The sequence below is a fragment of the Schistocerca piceifrons genome, chromosome X (assembly GCF_021461385.2).
Source record: "Schistocerca piceifrons isolate TAMUIC-IGC-003096 chromosome X, iqSchPice1.1, whole genome shotgun sequence".
NCBI lineage: Eukaryota > Metazoa > Arthropoda > Insecta > Orthoptera > Acrididae > Schistocerca > Schistocerca piceifrons.
Window position 1 is genome coordinate 276,829,282 of NC_060149.1, and position 25,835 is coordinate 276,855,116.

Sequence of the window (25,835 nt, forward strand, 5' to 3'; positions counted from 1 at the left end):
GCCATGCTCTTGCATATAAAATGTTGTGACGTATCCAGTTGTGTTCCAACAACTCAGTAATACACAAAACGTCATCAGTAGGTCAACACCCACACTTTCCCATACCTTCTACTACTCTGGTAATGTGAACTGAACTTTAATGATGGTGCATTCAGTTTACTTGGCTCCACCATCATGATTGGCGAACCTTCTGACAGTGCATCATTTGCAGCAGTCATTTGAAGCTGGAATAATGTCCCACTGGGTTCGATAGCGTGCTGCGATAGATCAGTCTTTGCATGATGCTTACTCAGGAAATCCAGCCCACAATTGCACAGTACCCCTCACCAATAAGGGGCAATACTTTGGTATATTCCTTAAAATTCTTTGTTACAATACAGAAACTTAACAGTGCTGACCCCAATGATGCCACATTGTTCCACATTAATCTATATTGCAGAGAATAAATCTGTTCCCACCCAAGAGGTGTAGACTACTTACCAACACATGAGCCTCTGTGTCCACTAAAAGCTTATATTCTGTTCTGTTTACCATGCCAACTACATAACACTCTGCCTCTGCATACACCTTAGTTGCATTGCGCTCTATTGGGAGTACCATCTTTCTGTGAGGAATTCCCATTGTCATTTAATGGACTCTTACTATGATGTCACTCTCTTTGCTTTTTATTCTGACAATCCTGCACGCAGTGTCCTACCATCCCACACTCATGGCGTTGCGCTACAATCCTGCTCTGCAGTCAGTGGCATTGTTTCTGAATGTAGTCTACACATCCACACCTGTAACACTTCTGACAGAAAAACACTCTGGTTATCATGTACCTGTGTTGCTATGTCTGTTTCCTCTAGTTGTGTAGCACTCTTAGTGACAGCAGCTGAATCCTTTGGATTCTTCATCCCTACTGTTCTTGGCAAATTGGGTGCGAGCTCCCCCAAAAACATGTGCTTTGCTTCTTGTTGGATAATTTTATCCATCTCCTCATCTCGTATTAATTTATACATTTGCACATAGTTTCTGAGAATGTTTTCATTGAATCATTTCGTTTCTGAGACATACCATTCAGCTGCTGCCTAAAGAACCTGGAATGGTTCTTCTTGAGGTAGTGCTGAAAGAATCCACTCTTGCATTGTTCAAATGTATGTGCCCTGTTCAAATCCTCATGATACAATGCATATGTTTTTGTTTCACCCAAAAATCATAACTGGGCCATGTGCAAACATATTTTGTTTGACCAACCACCCAGACTCCAGCAATTCCCAAATTGTCAATAAATTCTGACTCATTCTGTTGTTTTATCCAAAGAAGGGGTCGCTAGATTAGCTGCAGTTGAATCCACAGAAAGACAAGTACACAGAATGGAGCTTTTGCCTCTACTGTTCAAGCTAGTTCATCCTCTTTATGCACATCATCAGCTGTTAAAGTATTGACTTACTTTGGTAAAGCAGCATTAATTTCCTTCAGCCTTCTATCTCTACCACCAAGTAGTCAATCGCTTCCTGCACCATCACTCTTGTTTGAAACCCTGGCATTTGTGCAAATTCTATCTGCCAAAACCACAACACACTTAAAGTGTATCACAAATTGACCAAATGAGGACAGCTACTACTAACACCCAGGCATAAGAACAAAATAGATATTAATTCTTATGACAGATCATTGCCCATTTGGATTCTGAACGTATTTGCCTCATCTCCATAACGTCGGCAAATTCTACGTGTAGCTGCTCCTGACTGCATATAAGGTAGTTCGTTTCTCGCTAGATTACAGTGTTGGCATCTCACTGGCTGTAAATAGTATTCTCTGTAGTTTCCCTTAACTGCGACAAATTCACAGGTCCCTCAGGTTTCACAAACTGTACCTTCATGTTTCTATGCACATCAATTCTATCCAACATGACCATATGCAAAACAAAATAAAAAGACCACAAAAATAAAAACCTCACGCAAAAAACTCATACCATCGAAAATACATGTTGAGGTTGGAGATGTGGTCCTGGATCGAGCTACAGATGTCAGTAGTAGTGTCTGACACCAAACGTAGAGGCCGAGGTTGGTTGGCCACTACAGTGAATGGTGGAACTGGAGTGGCAGTTCACTACTGTCGGTGGGGTAGCGGAGGGGCAGCAAGTGCATGTCTTGTTGTCACCTGACATTTTGTCATGAAAACAGGATTCTTAAAACATTCATTTATTGCTCATCAAACAACAACAGTTGTGATGATTCTCGGAGAAGCCAATGCCTCCAGACCATAAGCTGTATACAGTTGGTGAGAAGGTGCTGTGGTCAGTGAGCAGCTTGTTGTTGGTGACTGCCCACAGCGTCCTTCAGCCAGTGAAGTGATGGTGGCGCAACTTGGCCAGGATGGTGATTCCACCAGCAGATGGCAGCCACAGTGATGGCCACACAGACTAGAGGCAGCTTGTGGCTCATAGCATGGTGCACTGGAGCCCAGAGAATCATGCCGTTGTCCCAGCATGGTGGTAGCAGCTCTCAGCAACAATATCTGTCCAAGCTAATGGCGGCAGACAGGAAAGCGTTTGCCTGCACAGGCGATGGCAGTTGTACATGGCCTGGGCTCAAATTGTAGACCACCAGGGTAGGAGGCTGGCAAAAGCTGAAGTCAGCTCACAGGTGACCCACTGGTTAGAGGGCGCTAGATCAGCAGCATCGGGATGAGCACAAACAGCAGGAACGGAGGTAGCAGCCGCAGAGTTCAGCGGTGGTGCCTAGTTGACCCGTGGAGACTCGTAAACCAGCGTAGGTTCCAACTTGGAGCTGGTGACTGACAGACTGCATACTTTTGTCTAGAAATGAGTAGCATTTATATGGGCTTGGCCCATCCTTGTTTTGCCAAGGCATCAGTTCCAATCACGTAAGCAACAACAGAACTGTGGCTTGAATGTGAAGCCATCAGATCGCCCATGCCCCAGGGACTCTTCCTTTTTGCTACGTCAATGATATTACAACTCTGGTCCATCTGCTGGCTATGTTGTGACTACTTGATGCTGTGGTGGCAGTACTTGTATCAGAACTTCAAGCCTGGTGTAAGTGTCTGGGAAATATTCAAAACATATTGATAATCCAGGAAAACAAACTAGTTACTACTCAGAATAAAAAGCATAGAAAAGACTGTTAAATTTGAGGAAGAGTTAAAAGGTAACTTAGTCTCTCCCTTCTTTAAAATGTAAAAGAAAATTTACAAGCTAGTTATTTTAGGAGACTTCTTTTCCAGACTATAATATCCAGTGTGCTAACCACAGTGCCACCTTGCTCAGTGTTACTTTTCAAATCTGAGGCCAAAAACCTGTAAAATAGAAGTTCTGCTATTGATTTAATAGATTCATTGTCATTCAAAATGTGAAAACTCTTTGCTATCCTGTTACATACTGTAAATTTAAATAACTTCTCTTAAATTTTGGTACCAATAAACATAAAATCTGTGTGGCAGTAAATCTCATCTTTGGTTTCTTGTATTGTAATATTGTGAAAAAAATCTCTAATAACTAATAATTAAAACTAATTAGTACAGTTACTTTCAATGTAAGCTGCTTATGTAAAAAAACTAAAAAAAAATATTACTTCTTTTTTTTCTAGATGTTGACAATGTGTTGCAAAGGATGACAATTGTGGGGGTGATTTTGAGTTTTCGGCAGTTAGCACAATCAGCCTTAGTAGATGTTCTAGAAGAAAGAATACCATTTCTTTTGAGCTCCATACTTGATTTTTATAACCATCTTCCTAGTGGAGACTCAATGGTTAGTGTTGCTGTTGTTCAGGTAATGTCAAATGTTTTGGGTAAAACAGATCTGTTAGTAGTTTTTCTTCTATTTACGTAGTAACAAGTAAGTGCTTAAACTGAAATATTCTTTTTTAAAAAGAAAATAGTATTATTTTTATAATGGATTGAGATTCTCACAATTGTGTAGAAATATAAAAACAAGAAAAAATTATAGTGGCACAAAATGAAAGTTGCTCTGTGCACCCTGTTAGACTGTCTCATGATCCAGCATATGTCACAGAAAGCAATTTGTACTTTGTATATTTTAGATGAACACTTTCCTTCAAGAGAAATGTGTAAATTACCTTAAAACTGACTGCCAGCATGGAGACGGATTTAGATCTGGAACTAATTAAAGAAAAATAAATTGCTCATTTGGCAAAATTATCCTGGATTTCAGCATATTTTCACATTGTTATCTAAAATTAATAAATCTGTAGTAATGCCCAAGCAAACTGTTCCCAAAATAATTTTACTCAAGAAAACCTTTTTTCATCCTCATCTCTGATAAAACTGTGATCAACAAATAAATTGTATTGTGTAGAAAGTTCAGGATTTTAAGTTGTTTGAATAATGTTAAATATTAAGTACAGACAGAGAGATGAGACAGACAAATTGTGTGTGACCACTCTATTTGCTGGCTGATGAGGTGGCACACTAGTCAGGCTAGCTATGCATTTAAAAGGTCTTGCACTTCATCATCGTCATCATTATCATTGTGGTATCGATAGCTACGGTGCCACAGCGTAGGTGCAAGTTCTTAAGTTGGCACTACAACAGACACCGACGACAGCACCCTCTAGCCGGCGCTGTTGAGCTCTACGAGTGCCACTGCAGAGTCTACCCATTTGATTCCAAGAAGACGATCTAGCAACATTGTTTCTATTTCACAGTCGGCGAACCACTACCTGTACGCAAAGTTAAGTAAAGGTGATTTTAGTTTCACACTGCAGTGCCAAGAGTTCTACTTCACCTGCTCCTCCTTGCTTCCTACCTTTGGCCTACCTTTGTTTTCAGGAGCAGACCCATGTGCCGCCTTCCAGGCGGTATACAAAAATAATAATAATCATCATCATCATCATCATCATCTTCTTCTTCTTCTTCTTCTTCTTCTTCTTCATATTGCACATAAGGCATTTTCCTGTCCGGACTTCTCACTGTTTCCCATCACCTTTTCTCGTATCTTTCTAAATATCTTTTTTCAGCTGGTTGACAGCAGCAGGAAGTTTTTGGAGGACTAACATCTTCCATTCCTATCAAATGTTGAAAACATGCAGAGTTGTTTATTTTATTTGCTTGTGAGGAAAACTACTCACGATGTGGAATGCATTGAAATATACAGAACACAGCATCTGCATTTACACTCTACAAGCCATTATTAAGTGTACAGCTGTGGATATTTGGAACCGATATGTTTTTGAACCCCTTCCTATTCTGCTTGTAAATTTTGTGTATGAAAAAGATAGCTTATACACGCATGAGCCCTGTTCTATTACTGAGGTCCTTCTCCAGCATTTTCAGTGTGTACTGTCAGTAAAGATAAAGATCAACTTTTTCAGCCAGGCACCTGTGTGGTATGGATGTAAACGAAATTATATTTCTTTGCTGGTACATGTGTCATAGTATTGTCAGTCCAGTCCCCACTTGACCTTCAGAATAGTTGTATATGTATGATCTTTAAAACTAAATGGGTGTTTTGTTCATATGGATAAACTGAAATACTGTGCTATGGTTTATCACTAATAAAGATTAATTAAAAGCTGGTGATGGTTTACATGTAGGCTGCTTCTTACTTTTTAGCATGTAAGCAGTTGACAACTCAGTTTTAAAGTAGCTCTACTTCTCTTTGAAGATGATCCACACCAAGGAAATCACAAGACTACAACAAAAGATGAAAATATTAAGAAAATATTGAGAAAATGCGCCATATTGTATTACATACAAAATTTTGTACCCGAGAAGTGTTTAATCGCTACACAGATTGTTTTTACAGCCATATATAGGTATTTTGCAGACCTGAAATCACAATCCAGAGATGAAATCTATTCACTTTGGCAAAGCGCATTGATGTAAAATAAGCCACTTTGGAAACTAAGAAAATTTTAAGAATAATCATTACCAGGTTGAGAAATTTTCTCCTTGTTTGTGTAGGTTATATTTTTAGTCATGCACTCCTTGACCTTCAGTTGCAGAGCAACATCTCCATAAGATACATCATTTCTCTAAGGTAGTTACACTATTGTGTGTCATTAGTTTGAGATTCCCAGATACTGACCTCAAGTTTTATCTCATATAAGTGTAACTCAGTTTATAGTTATGTTATTAGCACTTCCTGCAAATGATTTCCAGATAGTTGAGTATTTTTAATTCATAAGCAACTGTACAAAATCTTACCATTCACATCCAAAACAAAAATCCAGATACAAAGTGGGGCATCCATGACTTTCTTGAAATAATGAGATTTAAATTTGTGCTAGAATAAACTGAATGAAGTACTCAAAAAGATACAGTGATTAAAAGCAAATAATTTTCACCTTACGTGGTCACATTTTTGCAATTATTCAGTGTGGAAATGCGTGACACATCTTCTGTCTTAGTTCTTATTTGGTCATTGACAGTTTTGTGAAATGGTTCATTCTGATTATGCATGATTCCTTATGCAAGTATTATTTAAAAAAATTTTTGTCCTGTTTCCTACCTTGTTACTTGTCAAATGTATATTGTTTAGTGACACTGTTGTGAAACCTGCAACAAGCAGCTCATGACATACCTCACATGATATCTACTGTACCTCACATGACATCTAGTGACAAAGCAGGTGTATAGAGGGACTTATTAGCAGTTTCTGTGCATATCACCCACTGCTGTCTTTGGTAAAGGAGGCATTTTGTCTGGGTTACGAAACGGATAACACCTGGGCCGTGGACCTAAGGGTGCAGTATTTCTTAAACATCAAATTTATTTGCATGAGTCTGTTGCAAAAGTGTGTCATAAGTAGATTAGTGTCACTAAAGTCAACAACCATTTTGAACAGTGGAGAGCTCCACTTACCATTGATGCCTGTTGTTAACAGTATTATTTATGGTGGGGTTTGAGAGCTCACCGATATTCTACAGTGTATGAGCGAAATATCGTAATGGAGCAGGAGAAAGTCGTGCCTATGACACTATTTCAGCAAATAGTGCTGCATACTTTGTTCTGAAAACTTGGTATAAACACACAAATGTATTTGCACTACTGAAACTGAACCGCTGGTTGTTAACAACTGGTAGCATTTTCTGATGAGTTTTCTTTTCTACTTCATAGGACAGATGGACTTTGATCACATCCAGGGAGAAAGATTGGACAATAATCACTCTGCGACCATGGTGGAAAAACATAATTATGAGGATGCGGTATTATAGTCTAAAGAAAATTTCTGTACCATTCGTCTACAAAGAAGGCATGCTTGCTCGATTTGGGTACAAATTTGTCCTCAGATTTTATGTTCACCCATAGTTTATATGTTACTTGGGAAGAGTACTGTCTTTCAGTTAAATTAATTTTTCTCGCTCTTATTCTAGGTACTTCATTTGTCCTAGACACAATCACAAGCCCTTTGATATTCACCCGTAGTTAACATCCCTTGGTTGGGTAATATCTTTCAGTTAGATAATCTTTTCTATCTCTTATTCTTGATACTTTATTTGCCCTAAATGCAGTCACAAGGGTATATGACATTACAAATAACTAGACAATAAAGACTAATAAACAAGTATTCAACCCTGAGAGAGAGAGAGAGAGAGAGAGAGAGAGAGAGAGAGAGAGAGAGAGAGAGAGAGAGTATTCTGCTTACCATCAAAAATAATAGCCAGTGAAGTGTAATAAAGTCCCAGTCGCAGTTCCAAATTTGGATTTCAACTACAGTAGCCATTCCAGGGTTTGTGGATCACTGTTGAGGGCAAATACCACAACCTTGAGAGTAACTGACAAGTTAATCATTTATTGTTGCCAGTCCAGTATTAAGAAATTGATCAGCTCTGTGCTGGGTGCTAGTTCCTGGGGGTATCGCTGCTTGGTGACTCTGTAGTTGAGTAGAAGCCCACACTGGAAGGAGCAGATATCCATAGTCCCTAGTGACCCATCAGAATTTCTGTCAAGCCACAACACTAGATAATCTGCCATACTAAAGGGTTAAAAGTTTCTGCAAATTGCTGGAAGAACATGTTCAAAACTAAAGAGTGCTTCCATGGTGGCCAAATTCTATAGATCTTAATCCATTTGAACGTCTTTGAAATGAACTTGATCATTGCATTCACTGTGTGTATCCTCCCTTCGGTATCTGTGGCAACAAGTGTAGACAACATGGCTTCAAATGTCTGTGGATACTCTTCAGTACCTGAATGTCATTTCCAGTAAATCTTGCTCTTGTTTATACTGATGATGGTAGTTACTGCTGAAACTAGCAGATTATGGCAATGGTGGTGATGAAGATTATGATTATGATGATGGTGATTGTGATCTGACTTGAAGCTGTGTGTGGAACACACTTTAACACCATACAGCACTTGTTCCATGTTCACAAACAGCTTGTGATATTACTTTTCCATGCACAAGGAATCATGTTGTAGCTTTTGCATGTCACCATTCATCCTTTTAGTACAAATATCAAGTGAATAAATGAAAATTGTGGACATTAATATTATGATGTGCCAGCTTTTTACAAGAGGTTTTGATGATCTCACATGTTTAATATTGGTTATTTCTTCTACAGTATTTTAATGACTGAGAACTGTACTGCTCACATTACAAAGAGCGAAAGGAGTTGTTCAGGATGAAGACCTTAAGTGGTCACTTAAAACATTAAAGTTGTCTCTCAAACATTTAATTTTTATTGATAGATCATTAATTAGTTTTATGGCTGTGTATTTCACACATCTTTAGGCCTAAGCTAGGTTCAGTACAAGCTAGTGCAGATCTTTTTTTATGTTTTAGTGTTGTGTGTGTGGATATCACAATTATTGCATTGCATTACATTACATTAGATGATCATATTCTTTAGACCTCCCTGGGATGTGAAAAGAAGTTTAAGACTTACATTTTATGTAAACAGAATACAATAGAATCACTTAGTTGTGAAACATTGTAATATGAAAGTGATAATGAGAATTATTGAACTGGAAAGATTATGTGCATTTATGTCCAAAGGTAGTACAGGATGTTTCAAAAAGATTTGTCCAATTTCAGAAGTCTGTATCTTTCACATTAATGAAAATAAGGCCTTGCTTATGAATACAATATTCTTATTTTCAGTCAAACCATATGGTTGTGCAAGGATGTGTCTTCTATACGCATGCACATACAACCTTCAGATACTTTTTACAACAATGTGTGTTTTGGATCAAAGTTTTCATTTGTCTTTTACAAATGTTCAATGTGCACTACACCAGATGCATGATAAACATCTAGACAACAGTCAAATTCCTCTCGTAATTTTACAAGCACAGCTGGAGTTACTGCATTCACTGCTGTTGCATTGTGGTTGACCAAAAGTTGTTGGAAGGGTAGGCACATAGACAGTCTTTCACAAACCGCCACAAAAAGAATCACATACAATAAAATCAAGTGACGTTGCAGACCAGTGGTTCACTGCACATGCCATGTGCTCCTTATGGCCGACCCATTGCTGAGGGGGCTTGTATCTAAGAAATGCTCTTACATGCAGGGGCCAATGCAGTGGTGCTCCATCCCATTGAATAACACTTTTTTTTCAGTTGTGAAAAATGCCAGCTCTCCAACATATCCAGGTATGTGATTCTAGTAAGCGAGCGAGTGAGTGAGTCATCTACAGGGGTTGGACAAAAATATGGAAACACTGTGAGAAAAGCATACTTGAACATAAATGCAAATGCTAGCCAAGCCTGCAGGCTGCGCTGTTGTATTTGACTAGAAATGGCATTTATGCAGTGTCCTCAATACACTGCAAGTGTCAGTTGCATTCATAACAGCTGTATGGAGCTAAGGACTTCAAAAATGGGCAGATTATTGGTGTTTGTATGCTAGGTGCTTCCGTAACAGAGGTAGTTGAAGTGTTTGGTGGTTTAAGAGTCACCATATTGAAGGTTAATACCACATAAAGGGAAAATGGAAAAACCTCATGTGCTAAGTCACTATGCGGCTTAAAATGTGTGTTGAGAGATCATGACGGATGGGCATTGAAGAAGATTGTGATGAAAAATAAAAGGATGATAGCTGCAAAAGTCACTGCAGAACTGAATTTTGCCCATGCAAACCATATAGGCACTATAACAACACAAAGAGAGCTCCTTAAGGTGGGAACTGGAGGGCTAGCTGGAATTCCAAAACCACAAGTCAGTGATGCAACTGCCCATAACAGGAAATTGGCGCTGAAGCCATAGCGTATGGACTGTGGACTAATGGAAGAAAGTCATTTGTTCGGATTAGTCTTGTTTCACATTGTTTCCAACTTCTGGTCAAGTTTACGAAGGTGAGACATGGCAGGGGTTTGGCGACGATGATTTGGGATGTCATATTGCAGTATTCCCTGGGAACCATGTTTACTCTGCAAGGTCACATTACTGCCAAGGATTATGTGAGCATTTCGGTTGATTGGGTCCATCCCATAGTACAGTGTTTGTTCCCCAATGCTGATGCAGTGTTTCAATACAACAGGGCCTCTGTTCAAACACCTCACATCATCCAGGAATGGTTTTCTGAGCACAATTGTGAATTGTCATGTCTCCCCTGGTTACCACAGTAACCAGATCTCAATATTATTGAACCTTTGTAGTCTGCTTTGGAGAGAAGGGTGCAGGATTGCTATTCACCTCCATCATTGTCACCTGAACTTGCCACTGTTTCGCAGGAAGAATGGTGTAAGATGCCTTTGAAAACCATTCAGGACCTGTATTTATCCATTTATAGATGACTGACAGCTGTTCTCAATGCATACAGTTTTCCTACACTGTTTTAGGCATAGTAATGTGTTGTGTTTGTGGTGTTTCCATATTTTTTGTAGCTGCATCTGGGAGACCCCTACCTGCAATCATATAAACTGGCTACTTATGGATGGTACCAAGATAAACTTCTGGTTTTGATGTTGAACTTAAAATCCGCCCCAAGTTTCTATCTTTATTCACATAGTGGATATAGTCTTGTGAAATTGGACAAATCTTTTTGAAACACCCTGTAGCATATTATTATGTATAATCAATGACAGAAACACCCTGTATTATGTTGTTATCATTGAATTTTATTGGTACTTAATTTTTCTGTGTTAGTCATGGAAGAACACTTTTTTTGTCTATAAGTTTGTGTTTTTAAGTTATTAAAGTGACAGGGAGCATGTGATCACTGATTTACGAGCCACACTGCATGCATTGTAGTCCTGAATGGTGATGTGGAGGTGAAAGAGTATCAAGTGACTGGTAGTGTAGTCCCAAGGATTCTCACAAATGCATGAAATGCCTCAGATTTGAAATTTTCAGTAGCACTCAACATGGTTAAAGTTCATACCATGTGTCGCTATTGCAAAGAATAAAGGCAGTACCATGTTTAAGAATTACACTGGCACGTAGCAAAATGTGCAGGCATGACAAATGTGCCCAGGCCCCAAGCAGATTACCATCTCAAGAAACCAGCAGTATATTCCTCTCTGGGTGTGACAAGAGGACGTAGTTCTTGCTATGTAGAAATTGCTCACAGCAGTAACCTCTGTCACTGGCCTTCTCTGTACTTACTCCCCTTGTGGCTCAAAACCTCATGCCAGTCTTCTTACTAGACACCTCTTTGGTAGCTTCTGTATCTGACATGTCAGACGTGTAACTCTGTTGTCTAAGAAGACTGTGATGGCACATTGTGGTGTTATGTTTGTGTGGTTATGGATGTGTTTGGAGTGAAAGGAAGAGAGATGAACAACATATGGCCCTGCAGAATGTGAAGTGAGAAAAAGTGAAGGGAAAAATGACTTTATCACATAAAAAAACATTACTGTAATTATAATCACCTAATTAACATGCTTTTGTTGCACTTTGTGTGTAACTTTCATTGGCAGGCATGTGTTAGGTGTGGCTGACACAGTGGCTGTCTGCTGATATAAGCTTCTAAATGTTAACATGTTTCAGTACTGTTGTATTTGCTGGTTAACTGTTTCTCTGTTAGCTACATACTCAATTTGATTCCATTGTTTGCTATATTTGAGAGTTTCGTGAACACATCATCATTTCCCCATTATAACACCCATCTTTATCATTTCCCCACGATATGATCTATCCTGTATTAGATACTGATATATCATTCTTTTGAATAGTGAGTCAGCTTGATGATTTATTGTGAAAGCTACAGAACCATATGTATGATTCTACAGCTTGACAAGGCAGTCCACAATTCTGTAGTCACTCACTGTGTTCTTACTCAGATTGGGCCCTAAGAATTAGATATGGATATTTCTCCTGTCTAGAAATGAAACCTTTTTTATTTAATAAAGACCCCAGATTACTACAGAGCATTTCAGAGGTTAATGGATCACACCCCCTGTTAAAGGGTAATCTAATGCAGCTGTTTCTAATATACATCAGTGATTAAGATTCTATGAATTTTCTTGTTATTAGATTGGAGACATTCATTGCTCATCACTAATAAAGATATGCAATTTGTGTTTTCAGGCTGTTAGTGAAATGGCATCTGCAGCAGGATTGAGTTGCAAGGTTGATCCCACTCTTGTAGCTGCCCTTCGAAATCAAAAGAATGGTTTGTGTTTACATTTAAATAAGTTTAATAACCTTTATTTGTAAAAATGATGTTTATGCCAGGATGTGTCCATAGAAGTTCAATTTAAGGTTTTATTACATAGCTGAAACTGTTGAAAGATTGTTTACTTATGATTACCTCGTAGAGTGAGGAATCTTTCTCTGCAATCAGGGTCAGATGGACAGCACTGCAAACAAATATTAAGTTGACACTGTCTGAGAATCACACACAACTTTGATGCATGATATATTGTTCTACTATCAAGAACAGCAAGAAATGATTGTGGCAACAGTTTCTGAACTTAGTCAAGTATTCCAAACAATCAGCACAGGTATGCAAGACGATCAGGTAGATTTCATAGGTGGGTGTGAGGGTCCTACTAGTGCTGTGAGGAGGAATGGAATGTTGCATATGAACAAAGGAAACATCTATCACACAGACCATTGAAAGAACTTTGTTCAAATAACTGCTACTGTCAGACAGGATCTACCCTTCCATTACTTGCAAGGGCTTGCAGAGAGGAGCAGTTGGAACATTAGTTCTACAAATAATGAAGTTATCAGCTGCCCATTCTTACTGTGGGAGCTTTATGTGACTTTATCTGTAGCATGTGACGTATTAGCAGATCATGATAAAATCCACTAGGCAGTGTTGTGGCATCTCAGTAAAAGTGCTAAAAATCATCCTCAATCTTTCTAACTTCATACGCAATGTAGGACAATTCTCCAGGTTGTTAAAAGAAGCCATTTTAATTTTCATCCTCAATTGTGGGAGAGATTTTTGTGTGTGTGGGTTGCTCTTATTAGCTATATGGGAAAAGACCTTAGAGCAGGTGATCAGCTGCCACTTTGTCTGGATATTAGAATTTAGTCAGCTCTGTAGTAAGTTTCAGTGTGGGACCAGAAGATGATTTTCCATAACTTATATCATAACCCTTCTGTAGGTGGCTCTGCAACAGGCTTGTGCATGAAGAAATCATCTAATTGATGATAGAACTATTAGGCGTATCATTCCCGGCAGCTTAACCCACAGGGCTTCTGGGGATGCCTTCCTGTTTTTTCTATGGTCCTTCCTTTCCCCTTGTTACTTTATATCTAAAATTACTGACAGTAAATCACATTTTTTTACAATATAATGGTGTCCTCCAAGGTACTGTTTTTATTAAATGCGTGATGTTTGTGGTAGAGAAAGAAAGAAAAATCTGGTAATGCAAAGCTTACTCAGTTTCTCCAAAATCACTTTATTAATTTCAGATGTCGTCCAGCAGCATTCCAAAAAGCATTAAATTTTAGTTTAGTTTAGTGATGCACTTCAGTTAATGCTGCTTTAGTAGACTTCAGATTTGAAGGCTGTTGATGTCAGCCACAAGCAACATCTGAGTCATTACTTGGGTCACTCATTTTGTAGCTCTACAAGTATGAGAGAATTCCATAATTGTATCCATGAGACACACAGATTTCATAGTGTTAGCAATTTTGGTAAAGTGAGGAAAGTATTGCAGATTAGAGTCTCTGTTGGCTGTGTTCTCATCTTTGTCTTGTTAGCACAGGGAGGGAGTGGAGGAAGTACTGCCAAGTACAGAGGTAGTTGAATTGGCTGCACCAGTAATGTGAACTTCTAAGGCCATTTACTTACTAGGCATACTTATGTTAGATTTATTATGCTTCAAAGCAACAAAAGCTGTGCTTGACTCAGACATGGATTGAACACTGCGTTGCTTTACTAGGCATTGTTATATTCAAAATTGTTAGAGGGGAAAGAAGTGATTGGTGACAGATTAAGTGCTAGGAGCAACAAGGAATTGAACCCCAGACCTTTAAGAGTCCTAATCTGCAACTTAACTCACTGAACTGTGCCCCCCTCCCCCCCCCCCTCTCCCTGCCCCCCCCCCAACCTTTCCCCCTCCACTTTTTTGTGTTTTGGACCACTGAGAGATACTCCTGTACCACCTATTAATAAATGTTTAGCAAACATTCAAACAGAAACCAGAAACCATGCTGAGCCACACGAATGAGCACTGGTTACAGATGACAGAGCTCTGTTCAACAAGTAAACAAGGAAAATTTGATGGTTTTCTACATTATTCATTATTTAAGTTATAATAAATAACAAATAATTATTTTTGTTCAGAGAGGAATAATCTCTTTAAAATTTTTTGAATTATGTATTTATTTGAATAATTATGTAGGTAGAAATTTATTCGAATAATGCCCATCTCGGTTCAGCTGGTATCCCCAGCAGAGAAAATACAGTAGACAGTTCTCAACGTTTTTTCATAGCTGTACGAAGCAGGGGAATAACATAGTGTTCTGCTGGGTACTAGAACAACAAGCAAGTTGACACTTTAGTCAAGAAAGCTTGTCAGTGACACACTGTACACAACTGTGCTGTCCACAAGAAAGATGTTGTTGCAGTCTGATGGGAAGATGAGTATTTTAGCTATGGTTGCATAAACCAACTGTCCAGTTATGGCTTTTACCCTTCCAGACTCAGAGACCAGTACTGAAATGCAGTGGCATCCCAGTGACTATTTTAATTATGAATTATACAACTGTCAAGTCCTGCAAGATAGCCACAGTAATAATTTAAGGATCAGTTCCTGTGATTACTACTCTATAACAAGAGTGTGCAATGTTGGGTATCAGTATTAAGTTTAGTGCTTGCACACTGAATTTTCCAATTCAGCATAGCGGTCTCTCCCCTCTCCTCCTGTGAACCATGACATAAGAAACAGTTGCCAAATAGATGGTGTCCTTATTACATGTGTTATGATTGATGCAAGGATACCACTTCATATCTGCACAACAGGGTCTGGCACAGAGAAATGGCCTTTTTCCAAAATAATAGACCGGTGCACTCAGTTCGTTTCTTGTGCATTGAAACCAGACAGTATTTATGGACTGTAAAAATGTTTCTTGTGCAACATGCCAGATCTCATTGTGAATTTCTCGCAGTATTTCATGGGTGCAACTGACCAACATCTTCAGGTACAGCGAACATAGTGCTGAGTTGTGACCAAGCCTCCTATTCATGCCAGTCTAAGAAGAAAACACTGTGGTGTGAAGTATGCGAAAATTTGAGACTAATAGCAAAGATTTCCTGATCAGCAGTGGTGAAGGCAGCTATGCCACCTGTCAAATGATGAACTAAGAGCTTTGATGTTGTCGTTACTTTTCACCATATATATAAGTGACCTAGTGGATGACATTTTGTTCCTTGAGGCGTTTCACAGGTGATGATATTATATACAGAGATGACACAATGCTAGAAAATTGTAGCAAAATACAAGAACACCTGCAGACAATCAAAACAAGGTGCAGGGCTTGGTAATAGATCCTCATCATAAACAATTGTGGGATATTGTGCGTAAATGGCAGAAAGACCCATTATTGTGTGATTACACAATTGCAGAAAATTCTCTGGAAGCAGTCACATCCATAAAATAAGTAGGAGTAAGCATATGGAGTGATTTAAAGTGGAATGACCACATAAAACCAATTGCAAGTAAGGCAGATGCCAGACTGAGATTCATTGGAAGAATCTTCAATAAGTATAGTCCACCCACAGAGGAAGTACCTCTTTCAAGCAGCACCTGACTATTGCTCTTCTATATGGTATCTGTACCAGGTAGGATTGATAGTGGAAATGGAGACGATCCAAAGAAGAATGATTTGTTTCACAACAGTTTCATTTATTAAGTTTGAAAGCATCACGGGGCCACTCAGTCAACTCCAGTGGCAGATGTTGCAAGAGAGCTGTTCTACATCACATTGTGGTGTACTGTTGAAGTTCCGAGTGCCTATCTTCCTAAAAGAATCATCCTATATATTGCCCCATCCTGTGTATTTTGTGAGAAAAGACTGTGAAGGTAAAACTGGAGAGATTTCAGCTTATACTGAGGCTTACCAACAATTATTCTTTCCAAAAATCATTCATGACAGTGGTGCACAAAGTACCCTCCACCACATACTGTAAGGTTACTTGTGGAGTATAGATGTAGATGTAGAAACTGCTGCTGTCCACAGATGGCATCAACCTTGCTAATCTTTTAACGTGTTGTGGAGTAATGACAGTATTTTACGTCGCAGAATACTGCTTAGGGGTTGGTTTTCCTGTGTATGTTTATGGTAGGGAATTCTTGCTGTGTTGTGCAAAACAAGTTCACATATTCTTCACATGTTTGTATGGTCTTTTGATATTGCAGCACTGAAGTTAGCAGATACTATAACAAAATATATGATCATTTCAAAGCAGTTGTAAAGCACTGTGTCATTGCTTAACTATAAGTGTCTGTTATCTACTGCCGGCTGCGGTGGTCTAGCGGTTCTAGGCGCTCAGTCCGGAGCCGCGTGGCTGCTACGGTCGCAGGTTCGAATCATGCCTCGGGCATGGATGTGTGTGATGTCCTTAGGTTAGTTAGGTTTAAGTAGTTCTAAGTTCTAGGGGACTGATGACCATAGATGTTGAGTCCCATAGTGCTCAGAGCCATTTGAACCATTTGTTATCTACTGTTAACTATGTCTTATGACTGACATAGGCTTAAAATCTAGGAATAGCATTGGTTGCCTTACTAATACCAGAATCTGGAGTAAAGCCAGATCAGTGTAGAAAGTTCATAATAGTGATATTGTGGTTGTTGACTTACATGAAATCACAGCTGTAGCAGTTTTTATTCAATTTTGTTTTGTTTTTATAATTCCATCTGACTTTACTGCTGCTAGAGAAAAATCATCTTGGACCTCGACTTTGATGGCTTTTCACATGTTGTCTCCTCCTGTATGATGATTTTGCCAGGCTAAAAAAAGTCATAAACAAAAATATTGAAAATTTAGGATGGTTAAGGAGACATACTGATCAGCCAGAACATTATGACCACCTACCAATAGCTGGTATGTCCACCTTTGTCACGAATGACAGCAGTGACGTGTCATGGCATGGAAGCACTGAGGCCTTGGTAGGTCGCTGGAGAGAGTTGGCACCACATCTGCAAACACAAGTTGCCTAATTCCCGTAAATTCCGGGGAGGAGGCAATGAGCTCTGATGCCTTGTTCAGTCGCATCCCAGATGTGTTCAATCGGGTTCAGATCTGGTGAGTTGGGAGGTCAGCACATCAGTTGGAACTCACCACTGTGTTCCTCGAACCACTCCATCATATTCCTGGCCTTGTGACATGGCGCATTATCTTGTTGAAAAATGCCATTGCATTCAGGAAACATGGTTGTCATGAAGGAGTGTACGTGGTCTCCAACCAGTGTATGGTACTCGTTGGTCATCAATGGAGCATAATGGAGCCACTGCCAACTTGTCTCCTTCCCACATCATAGGTTTCAAGGAGCTGTTGCCCTGGAAGATGACGGATTCATGCCCTGCCATTGGCATGATGATGTAGGAATCAGGATTCATCAGACAAATCACTTATTCAAATTGAAGCAAGGCCACATGTCGGCACGATGATGTAGGAATCAGGAGTCATCAGACCATGTTACACTCTGCCACTGCCCCAACATCCAGTGCCAATGGTCATGTGTCCATTTCAGTTGTAGCTGTTGATGTCATAGTGATAACATTGGTACATGCATGGGTCACCGGCTGCGGTGGCCCATCATTAGGAGTGTTCAGTGCACTGTGTGTTCAGTCAGATTTGTATTGTGCTCAGCATTAAAGTCTGATGTAGTTCCACCAGAGTTTGCTGCCTGTCCTGTTTCACCAGCCTGGTCAGCCTACAATGTTCGACACCCGTAATGAGGGGTGGCCACCCAAGCCCACGACACCTGGACGTGGTTTCACCTTGATTCCGCCACGTGTTGAAGACATTAACCACAGCATTCCTTGAACACCTAATAAGTCATGCAGTTTCTGAAATGCTCATGCTGAGTCTATTGGCCATCACAATTTGCCCTCAGTCAAACTCAGAGAGATCACACACCTTCCCCGTTCTACACACGGACAGCCCATTCACAGATACTACATGCATTGTGCATTTATCTGACTAGCAGTCATTCCTCGCCAGATGATGCAGCTATCACCTGGATGGGTTTATATCAGTAGTAGGTCACTGGTAATATTGTTCTGGCTGATCAGTATGTATCTGGTGCACAAATTTCGCAGTATATGTAAAATTATCTTGGCTTGATGGCTGAGTGATAAAGTGCCCGATTATGGATCTGAAGATCTCAGGATTTATTTCCATTCAGTCCCAGCATTTTTGTGTGTCACTTGTTGTTTATTTCACTTCTGGCAATGTTCGTAGCTGTGAAAGGTTGGCAGCCCTGCAGCCAAGCGACTAGCGCGAGGTTTGGTGTTCTCGTAAAGATAAGTTATTTTAGATTATAAAACACATAGATTAGTACTGATTACGTGGTAAATAAGTGTATTAGTGTGCCGTTTAAGTGTACCATTAAAGGTTTCATTTCTCATTACGTAATATAGCAGAAAACGCGAAAAGACCGTACAGTCGTATTTTCTGTTTACGTTCTGCTGCAGCAAATCTATAGAATTTCGTTTAGTTGTTCCTTGCTCTCTCCAGCAATTTAACTTAGCGTACCTCTTCATTATTTAACTAGCATTTCCGGAAAGTAGCGTAAAGTTTAACTTGTTGTTTCAGAAACTTTGCACATTTGTTTTTGTTTACACACAGTTGCGTATAGGCCAAATTTGTGTAACCATATTTTCGTGTTTATCTGTAATTTAACTGACTTATTCTTAATAAATTATTACGTTTATCATGAGTGAAAAGTGCTTGACTTGCCGTAGAATTGTTAGGTCGGGGCTTTGGTGTGATGGGTGCTGTAGTTTTTTCCATGTGGGTGACTGTAGTGGCGTGGGAATAGGGGAAGTAAATGAGACTCATCAGTGGTTTTGTAGGATTTGTAGTAGAGATAGGAAGATACTGGAACAGGAGGGGAAAATTGCTGCCCTTCAGGCTGAGTTAGACAAGGCCAGGGGAGATCTTGACAGGTTAAGGAGGGAGAAGGGTAAAGAGAGGTGGGAAGTGGCAACAGGCAACAGGAGGAACAGGCCTAGAACTTTGTCTGACAGCTTTATGGTGAATGTGGAAAATAGATTTGACCTGTTGCTTCAGTTAGAAGCTGGTGAGCCTCAAGCAGTTACAGGTGTAGACAGGGCACAACAAACTTTCAGCAGCAAATTGAAAAGTAAGAATGTAGGGAAATCAGTAAAGAGAAAGAAAGTGTTGTTGTTAGGTAGTTCCCATGGAAGAGGTGTTGGCCAACTCTTGCAGGATGAACTAGGATCAGAATACCAGGTCACCAATTTTTTTAAACCTAGTGCTGGTCTGGAGCAGGTGACAGAGGATTTAGGATCACTTTGCAAAGATTTCACTAAGGAAGACACCGTGGTTATAGTGGGTGGGGCAGGTAACAGTATTGACAGAGATCCTGGGTACAGCATAGAGTGTGACCTGGCGAAGATTGCATCAGCATCGAGGCATACCAGTGTTGAGTTTGTATCTGTTCTTGGGCGCCATGACCGACCTCATTTGAACTCTTCTGTCAAGAGAGTTAATTTGGAGCTGGAACGGCTGCTCATGTCGGGTGCGGGGTCACACATTGGTGTGGTTCATGTTGATTCTGTCAGTAGGTGGGATTATACTAGGCATGGCCTTCACCTCAACAGGAAGGGGAAGGGTAAATTGGCTGGGGAAATAGCAGGAAAGTTAAAGGGGGGAGGCACTGTCATGAGTGGTAAAATACCAGTGGTTATAGGATTCAGAAAAGACCCTTTTTTAGGGTAGGGAGGACAGAAAGAAAACAAATTTTAAGAGAGGTTAGAACTGAGACAAACCTTCAGTTTGAGAAAGAAATCAAAAAACATAATTCCAGCTTATTACATCAACATAAACAGCCATTGGTTAAGAATTTTCAACTGTCAGCAGATATTTTAACTCCATCCAATTTTAAGTCAGTCAATGTGAAATGTCAGCTATCTTTATTGCATCAAAATATTCGAGGACTGAGAAATAAAATTAATGAATTAACTATCTGCATAGATGAATTAGAGTCTTCAAACCCAGCTGACATAATCTGCCTCTCTGAACATCATGTGACCACTGGTATAGAACTTTTAAGTGTTACAGGGTTTAGGTTAGCATCTCACTATTGTAGATCAGAAATGGAGAAAGGAGGAGTTGCCACATTCATCAGGAACTGTCATAAATTTAAGAACATAGACATTCATAAATTTTGCCTAGAACAGCATATGGAAGCATGTGCAACAGAATTAGATTTTCACAAAAAATCTTTCATAATATTAAGTGTATATCGAGCACCTGCAGGTAACTTTAATCTGTTTGTAAACCACCTTGAAGCTGTACTGGCCCATTTAACAACCAAAAACAAAGAAATAGTGGTTGCTGGTGATTTCAATGTAGATTTCCTTAAAGACTCTCCCAATAAGAACCTATTTGAGTTAGTAACACTATCATTCAACTTAATTCCCACAGTAAAGTTCCCCACTAGGATAACCACTTGCTCACAAACAGCCATTGATAATATCTTTATAGAAAAGTCAAATGAACAAAATTATATTACAAAACCAATAGTCAATGGCCTCTCAGACCATGACATGCAGTTCCTTCTGTTAAATGTTAATACTGAACAGGATATAAAATCTGTTAAATCTGAGCTCAAGAGGGTAATCAGTAAGCCAAAAATTGATTATTTTAGGACACTCCTCAGAGACATTCACTGGACTGATGTTTACAGTGCTCATGGCATGAATGAAAAATATAACATTTTTGCTAATAAAGTGCTTACCTTATTTGAACACTGCTTTCCCCCAAAACTTACCAAGGTTAGAGCAAAGTCTACAAAGAAGCCATGGATTACTCGAGGAATAGGGGTATCTTGTAAAACAAAAAGAAAACTGTATCTGTCAATCCGAAACATTTCCAATGTTGATGCTATAGCACATTATAAGAAATACTGCAAAATATTAAAGACTGTAATACGGATGTCAAAGCAAATATATTACAAGGAAAAGATAGTCATATCAGATAACAAAATAAAGACAATATGGGATATAGTGAAGGAGGAGACCGGTAGAACCAGACATGAAGAGGAACAAATAGCATTAAGAGTAAATGATGCATTGGTGACAGATGTGTATAGTGTTGCAGAACTTTTTAACAAACATTTTATAACTGTTACTGAAAAGATGGGGTTGTCAGGTTCGGTAGATGCTGCTATGGATTACCTTAGACCAGACATTTCAAGTAACTTCCATAATATGAATTTGACCCTCACTACCCCAACAGAAATAATGTCCATCATAAAATCTTTAAAATCAAAAACATCTAGTGGGTATGATGAAATATCAACAAAGTTAATTAAAGAATGTGATTCTGAGCTAAGTAACATATTAAGCTATCTGTGTAACCAGTCGTTTATCAGTGGAATATTTCCCGAATGGCTGAAATATGCTGAAGTTAAGCCACTGTTTAAGAAGGGAGATAAAGAAATAGCATCAAATTTCCGTCCAATTTCACTGTTGCCAGCATTCTCAAAAATTTTCGAAAAAGTAATGTACAGTCGTCTTTATAACCATCTTATCTCAAATAACATACTGTCAAAGTCACAGTTTGGATTTCTAAAAGGTTCTGATATTGAGAAGGCTATCTACACTTACAGTGAAAATGTACTTAATTCATTAGACAAAAAATTGCAGGCAACTGGTATATTTTGTGATCTGTCAAAGGCATTTGACTGTGTAAATCACAATATCCTTTTAAGTAAACTAGAATATTATAGTGTAACAGGAAATGCTGCAAAATGGTTCAAATCTTATATCTCTGGCAGGAAACAAAGGGTGTTATTAGGAAAGAGACATGTATCAAGCTATCAGGCATCATCCAACTGGGAACTAATTACATGTGGGGTCCCACAAGGTTCCATTTTGGGGCCCTTACTTTTTCTTGTGTATATCAATGACCTTTCATCAGTAACATTACCAGATGCCAAGTTTGTTTTGTTTGCTGATGATACAAACATTGCAATAAATAGCAAATCAAGTGTAGTCTTAGAAAGATCAGCCAATAAAATATTTGTAGACATTAATCACTGGTTCCTAGCCAATTCTTTGTCACTAAACTTTGAAAAAACACACTACATGCAGTTCAGAACTTGTAAGGGGTGTCCCAAGAGTATATGTCTAACATATGATGACAAGAAGATAGAAGAAGTGGACGGTGTTAAATTCTTGGGATTACAGCTTGATAATAAATTCAACTGGGAGGAGCACACCACAGAACTGCTGAAGCGTCTTAACAAATCTCTGTTTGCAATGCGAATTTTGTCAGACATAGGGGATATAAAAATGAAAAAGCTGGCATACTATGCTTACTTTCATTCCATAATGTCATATGGGATTATTTTCTGGGGTAATTCATCAAGCCAAGCTAAAGTTTTCCGGGCACAAAAACGTGCAGTAAGAATTATATGTGGTGTGAACTCAAGAACATCCTGCAGAAGCCTGTTTAGGGAACTAGGGATACTAACTACAGCTTCCCAATATATTTATTCCTTAATGAAATTTGTCATTAAAAATATATCACTTTTTCAAACCGACAGCTCAATTCATGGAATCAATACTAGAAATAAGAATAATCTTCACAAGGATTTAAAGTCACTTAGTCTTGTACAAAAAGGTGTGCATTATTCAGGAACACACATTTTCAATAACTTGCCAGCAGCCATAAAAAGCTTAACAACCAATGAAATTCAGTTTAAGAGAAGCCTAAAGGATTTATTGGTGGCCAACTCCTTCTACTCCATTGATGAATTTCTGAGGAAAACCAACTGATTTGTATATAAGTACAACATAACTTCTGCACAATTTCAGTGCAGTAATGTGTTCACTGAAAATTTGTGTGTGTGTGTGTGTGTGTGTGTGTGTGTGTGTGTGTGTGTAAGTATAATCTAACTTCTGCACCATTTCAGTGCAGTAATGTGTTCATTGTAAATAAGTATTACAGTAGTTGTATTACATGTTTCTTACCTTATAAATAAATATAAAACTTATTTATTTTAAATTCAGTGCAATAGTATTTGTAAAATGACCCTTAGTGTTCATTAAAAAATGACGATCATTCCACTTGGGACCTGTGGAATGGTACATTAGCTTATTTGTTTTAGTTTAAATATTTGTCATGTATTGTTGTTTTTCTGACATGTTCCACATCCTGGAGGACCTCCTCACTACGGATCAATTGGAATGAAAGTAAATCTAATCTAATCTAATCTAAAAGAAAAATGCCAATGTGCACCCTGGTTTAGATGCCAGATTAAACTGTAGGTCCTTCTATAAATTTCTGAGTAAATCAATTTGAATGTCGGCGGAAGGCAGTTGTGCCAAGAGAAACACTGTAGTGTTCAAACCAGCCTTTAGGTTGATGGCAGCTTTACCTTTTTCATGTGGAATTATGTTAGCTTCACTTTACATCTCTTAGCATTAAAGCCGTATACAAGTTATTTATACTTACAATTACAGGAAAAGAAAGTTACCAGTATGAAAGAAAGAAATAATTCACCTACAGAACCTAAATTCAATAAACCCAAGAAAGAAGTGCAAACACAGCATAGTTTAAATATAAAAACTTCATCTTCTGCTCTGTCTTTAAAGTATAATTAGACCAATTTTTACATGCTCCTCTTACTTCTTGTGATTCTGCTTTATTAAATACAAGTTTATAGCCAACAGTGTTTACAACACTGATTGAAATAGTGTTCTTAAATTCTTTGACTTGAACCGTTACAACAGACCTAGTGCTTTAACGATTCCTGAAAGCAAATTATGCTTCAACAAAAGGGTTTTATTTATGTATGTATTTAATTTGTCTTTCATAAGTGTTTTTAATCCGCTTCAATACCTTGGAAAGGTAACAGTTCATACTTTTATTTTTATTAAGTAACGCGAGTAGTATTCATTGATAAAAGATTTAAATATTATTTTAAACCAGCCTGTTGTTTTTAAAAATAATTTGAATGACCAAAATTTTTGAATATTTTTGTATTAAATGGGCAAATTACTTTGAAATATTAACATGGCTATTTCTTTTCGTTTCAAAGATTCAGAAGAAGATGACCACCTAGTGGCATGTTTGCTGATGGTTTTTGTGGCTGTGTCAATCCCAAAATTAGCTCGCAATGAAAATTCATTTTATCGAGCATCACTGGAAGGACATGCCAATAATATACATTGTATGGCAGCTGCTGTAAACAACATTTTTGGGGCACTTTTCACAATATGTGGACAAGGAGATATGGAAGACCGAATGAAAGAATTCCTCGCTGTAAGACCAGATGCATTATTTATTTATATTAGAAATTTTCACCATTTTAATAAGTTAGTTTTGAAAATTAAGTAAAATACTTTACTTATTTTGGGACATTTATTGCTTTGACAAAACAATTTAGAAAAATGTGTTCTCGATGTTACTGAAATGATGTCATCCCAAAAACATGTTGCATCCTCAGTTGGAAACATGAGTTAGATTACAGTAGTTAAGAAAGCTCTATTAAAGAATGGACTGTGAGTTTCAGTTTTCACTCATAAAGCAAGGAATACCAACTAACTTGATGTAGCTCTCACAGTCTGTGAGTGCACAGAAAGAAATTTATTTTTAATTTGAGCACGAAAATAATGACAGATTACCACTCACCAAAAAGAAGAGGCATTTAAGGCATGGAACCTGGAGGGGGATGACTAGGAGAGGAGTATGCTCAGAAAGATCATATTGGTGCAGAAATGTATGTGTGTACAGGGGTAAAGCCTGCTCCTATATGAGGACACAATGTACATGGTAAAGAGCTGCTAGGAAAGACTCTTAAGAAAATATTGCATGTATAAGGTGGAGATTCCAGAGTAACAGAAAGAGATAAGGAAAGGGAGTTAAGGGTGAATTCTTCACAGCTCATGTCTACCCTTCCCATCTTCTCAAGAAACAGAGGACCTGTGCCGCATACAACCAGCACTTCTCATATATCTACGGAGCTAAGTAGCACTGTGGTTAAAACACCAGACTCTCACTCAGGAAGGCTGAAGTCCAATTCCTTCTTCAGTCATCTAGATTTAGGTTTCCTGTGATTTCTCTAAATAGCTTAAGGCAAATACTGGCATGGTTTCTTGGAAATAGACATGGCTGATTTCCTTCCTCAATCTAAGCTTGTACTCCATTTCTTGTGACCTCATCATTGACAAAACACTGAACTCGAATTTTCATTCCTCACACACCTGCTGATCTGCCAGAAAAGAACACCCTTTCTTTGCACAATACTGCACAGGGTAGGAACAA

General features: G+C 38.6%; 1 protein-coding gene across 5 annotated transcripts in view; it reads left to right on the forward strand.

Annotated features, from left to right (window-relative positions):
* LOC124721531 (membrane-associated protein Hem) overlaps nucleotides 1-25,835 on the forward strand; it is a 186,506-nt gene that overhangs the window by 157,217 nt on the left and 3,454 nt on the right. For 3 of the 5 annotated variants that reach the window (XM_047246551.1, XM_047246552.1, XM_047246555.1), the window contains 3 exons: nucleotides 3,594-3,775; nucleotides 12,441-12,525; nucleotides 24,610-24,833. In XM_047246551.1, coding sequence (XP_047102507.1) covers nucleotides 3,594-3,775; nucleotides 12,441-12,525; nucleotides 24,610-24,833 — 491 coding nt within the window. The remainder of the gene's footprint in view (nucleotides 1-3,593; nucleotides 3,776-12,440; nucleotides 12,526-24,609; nucleotides 24,834-25,835) is intronic. The other 2 variants (XM_047246553.1, XM_047246554.1) reach the window with 1 other exon arrangement.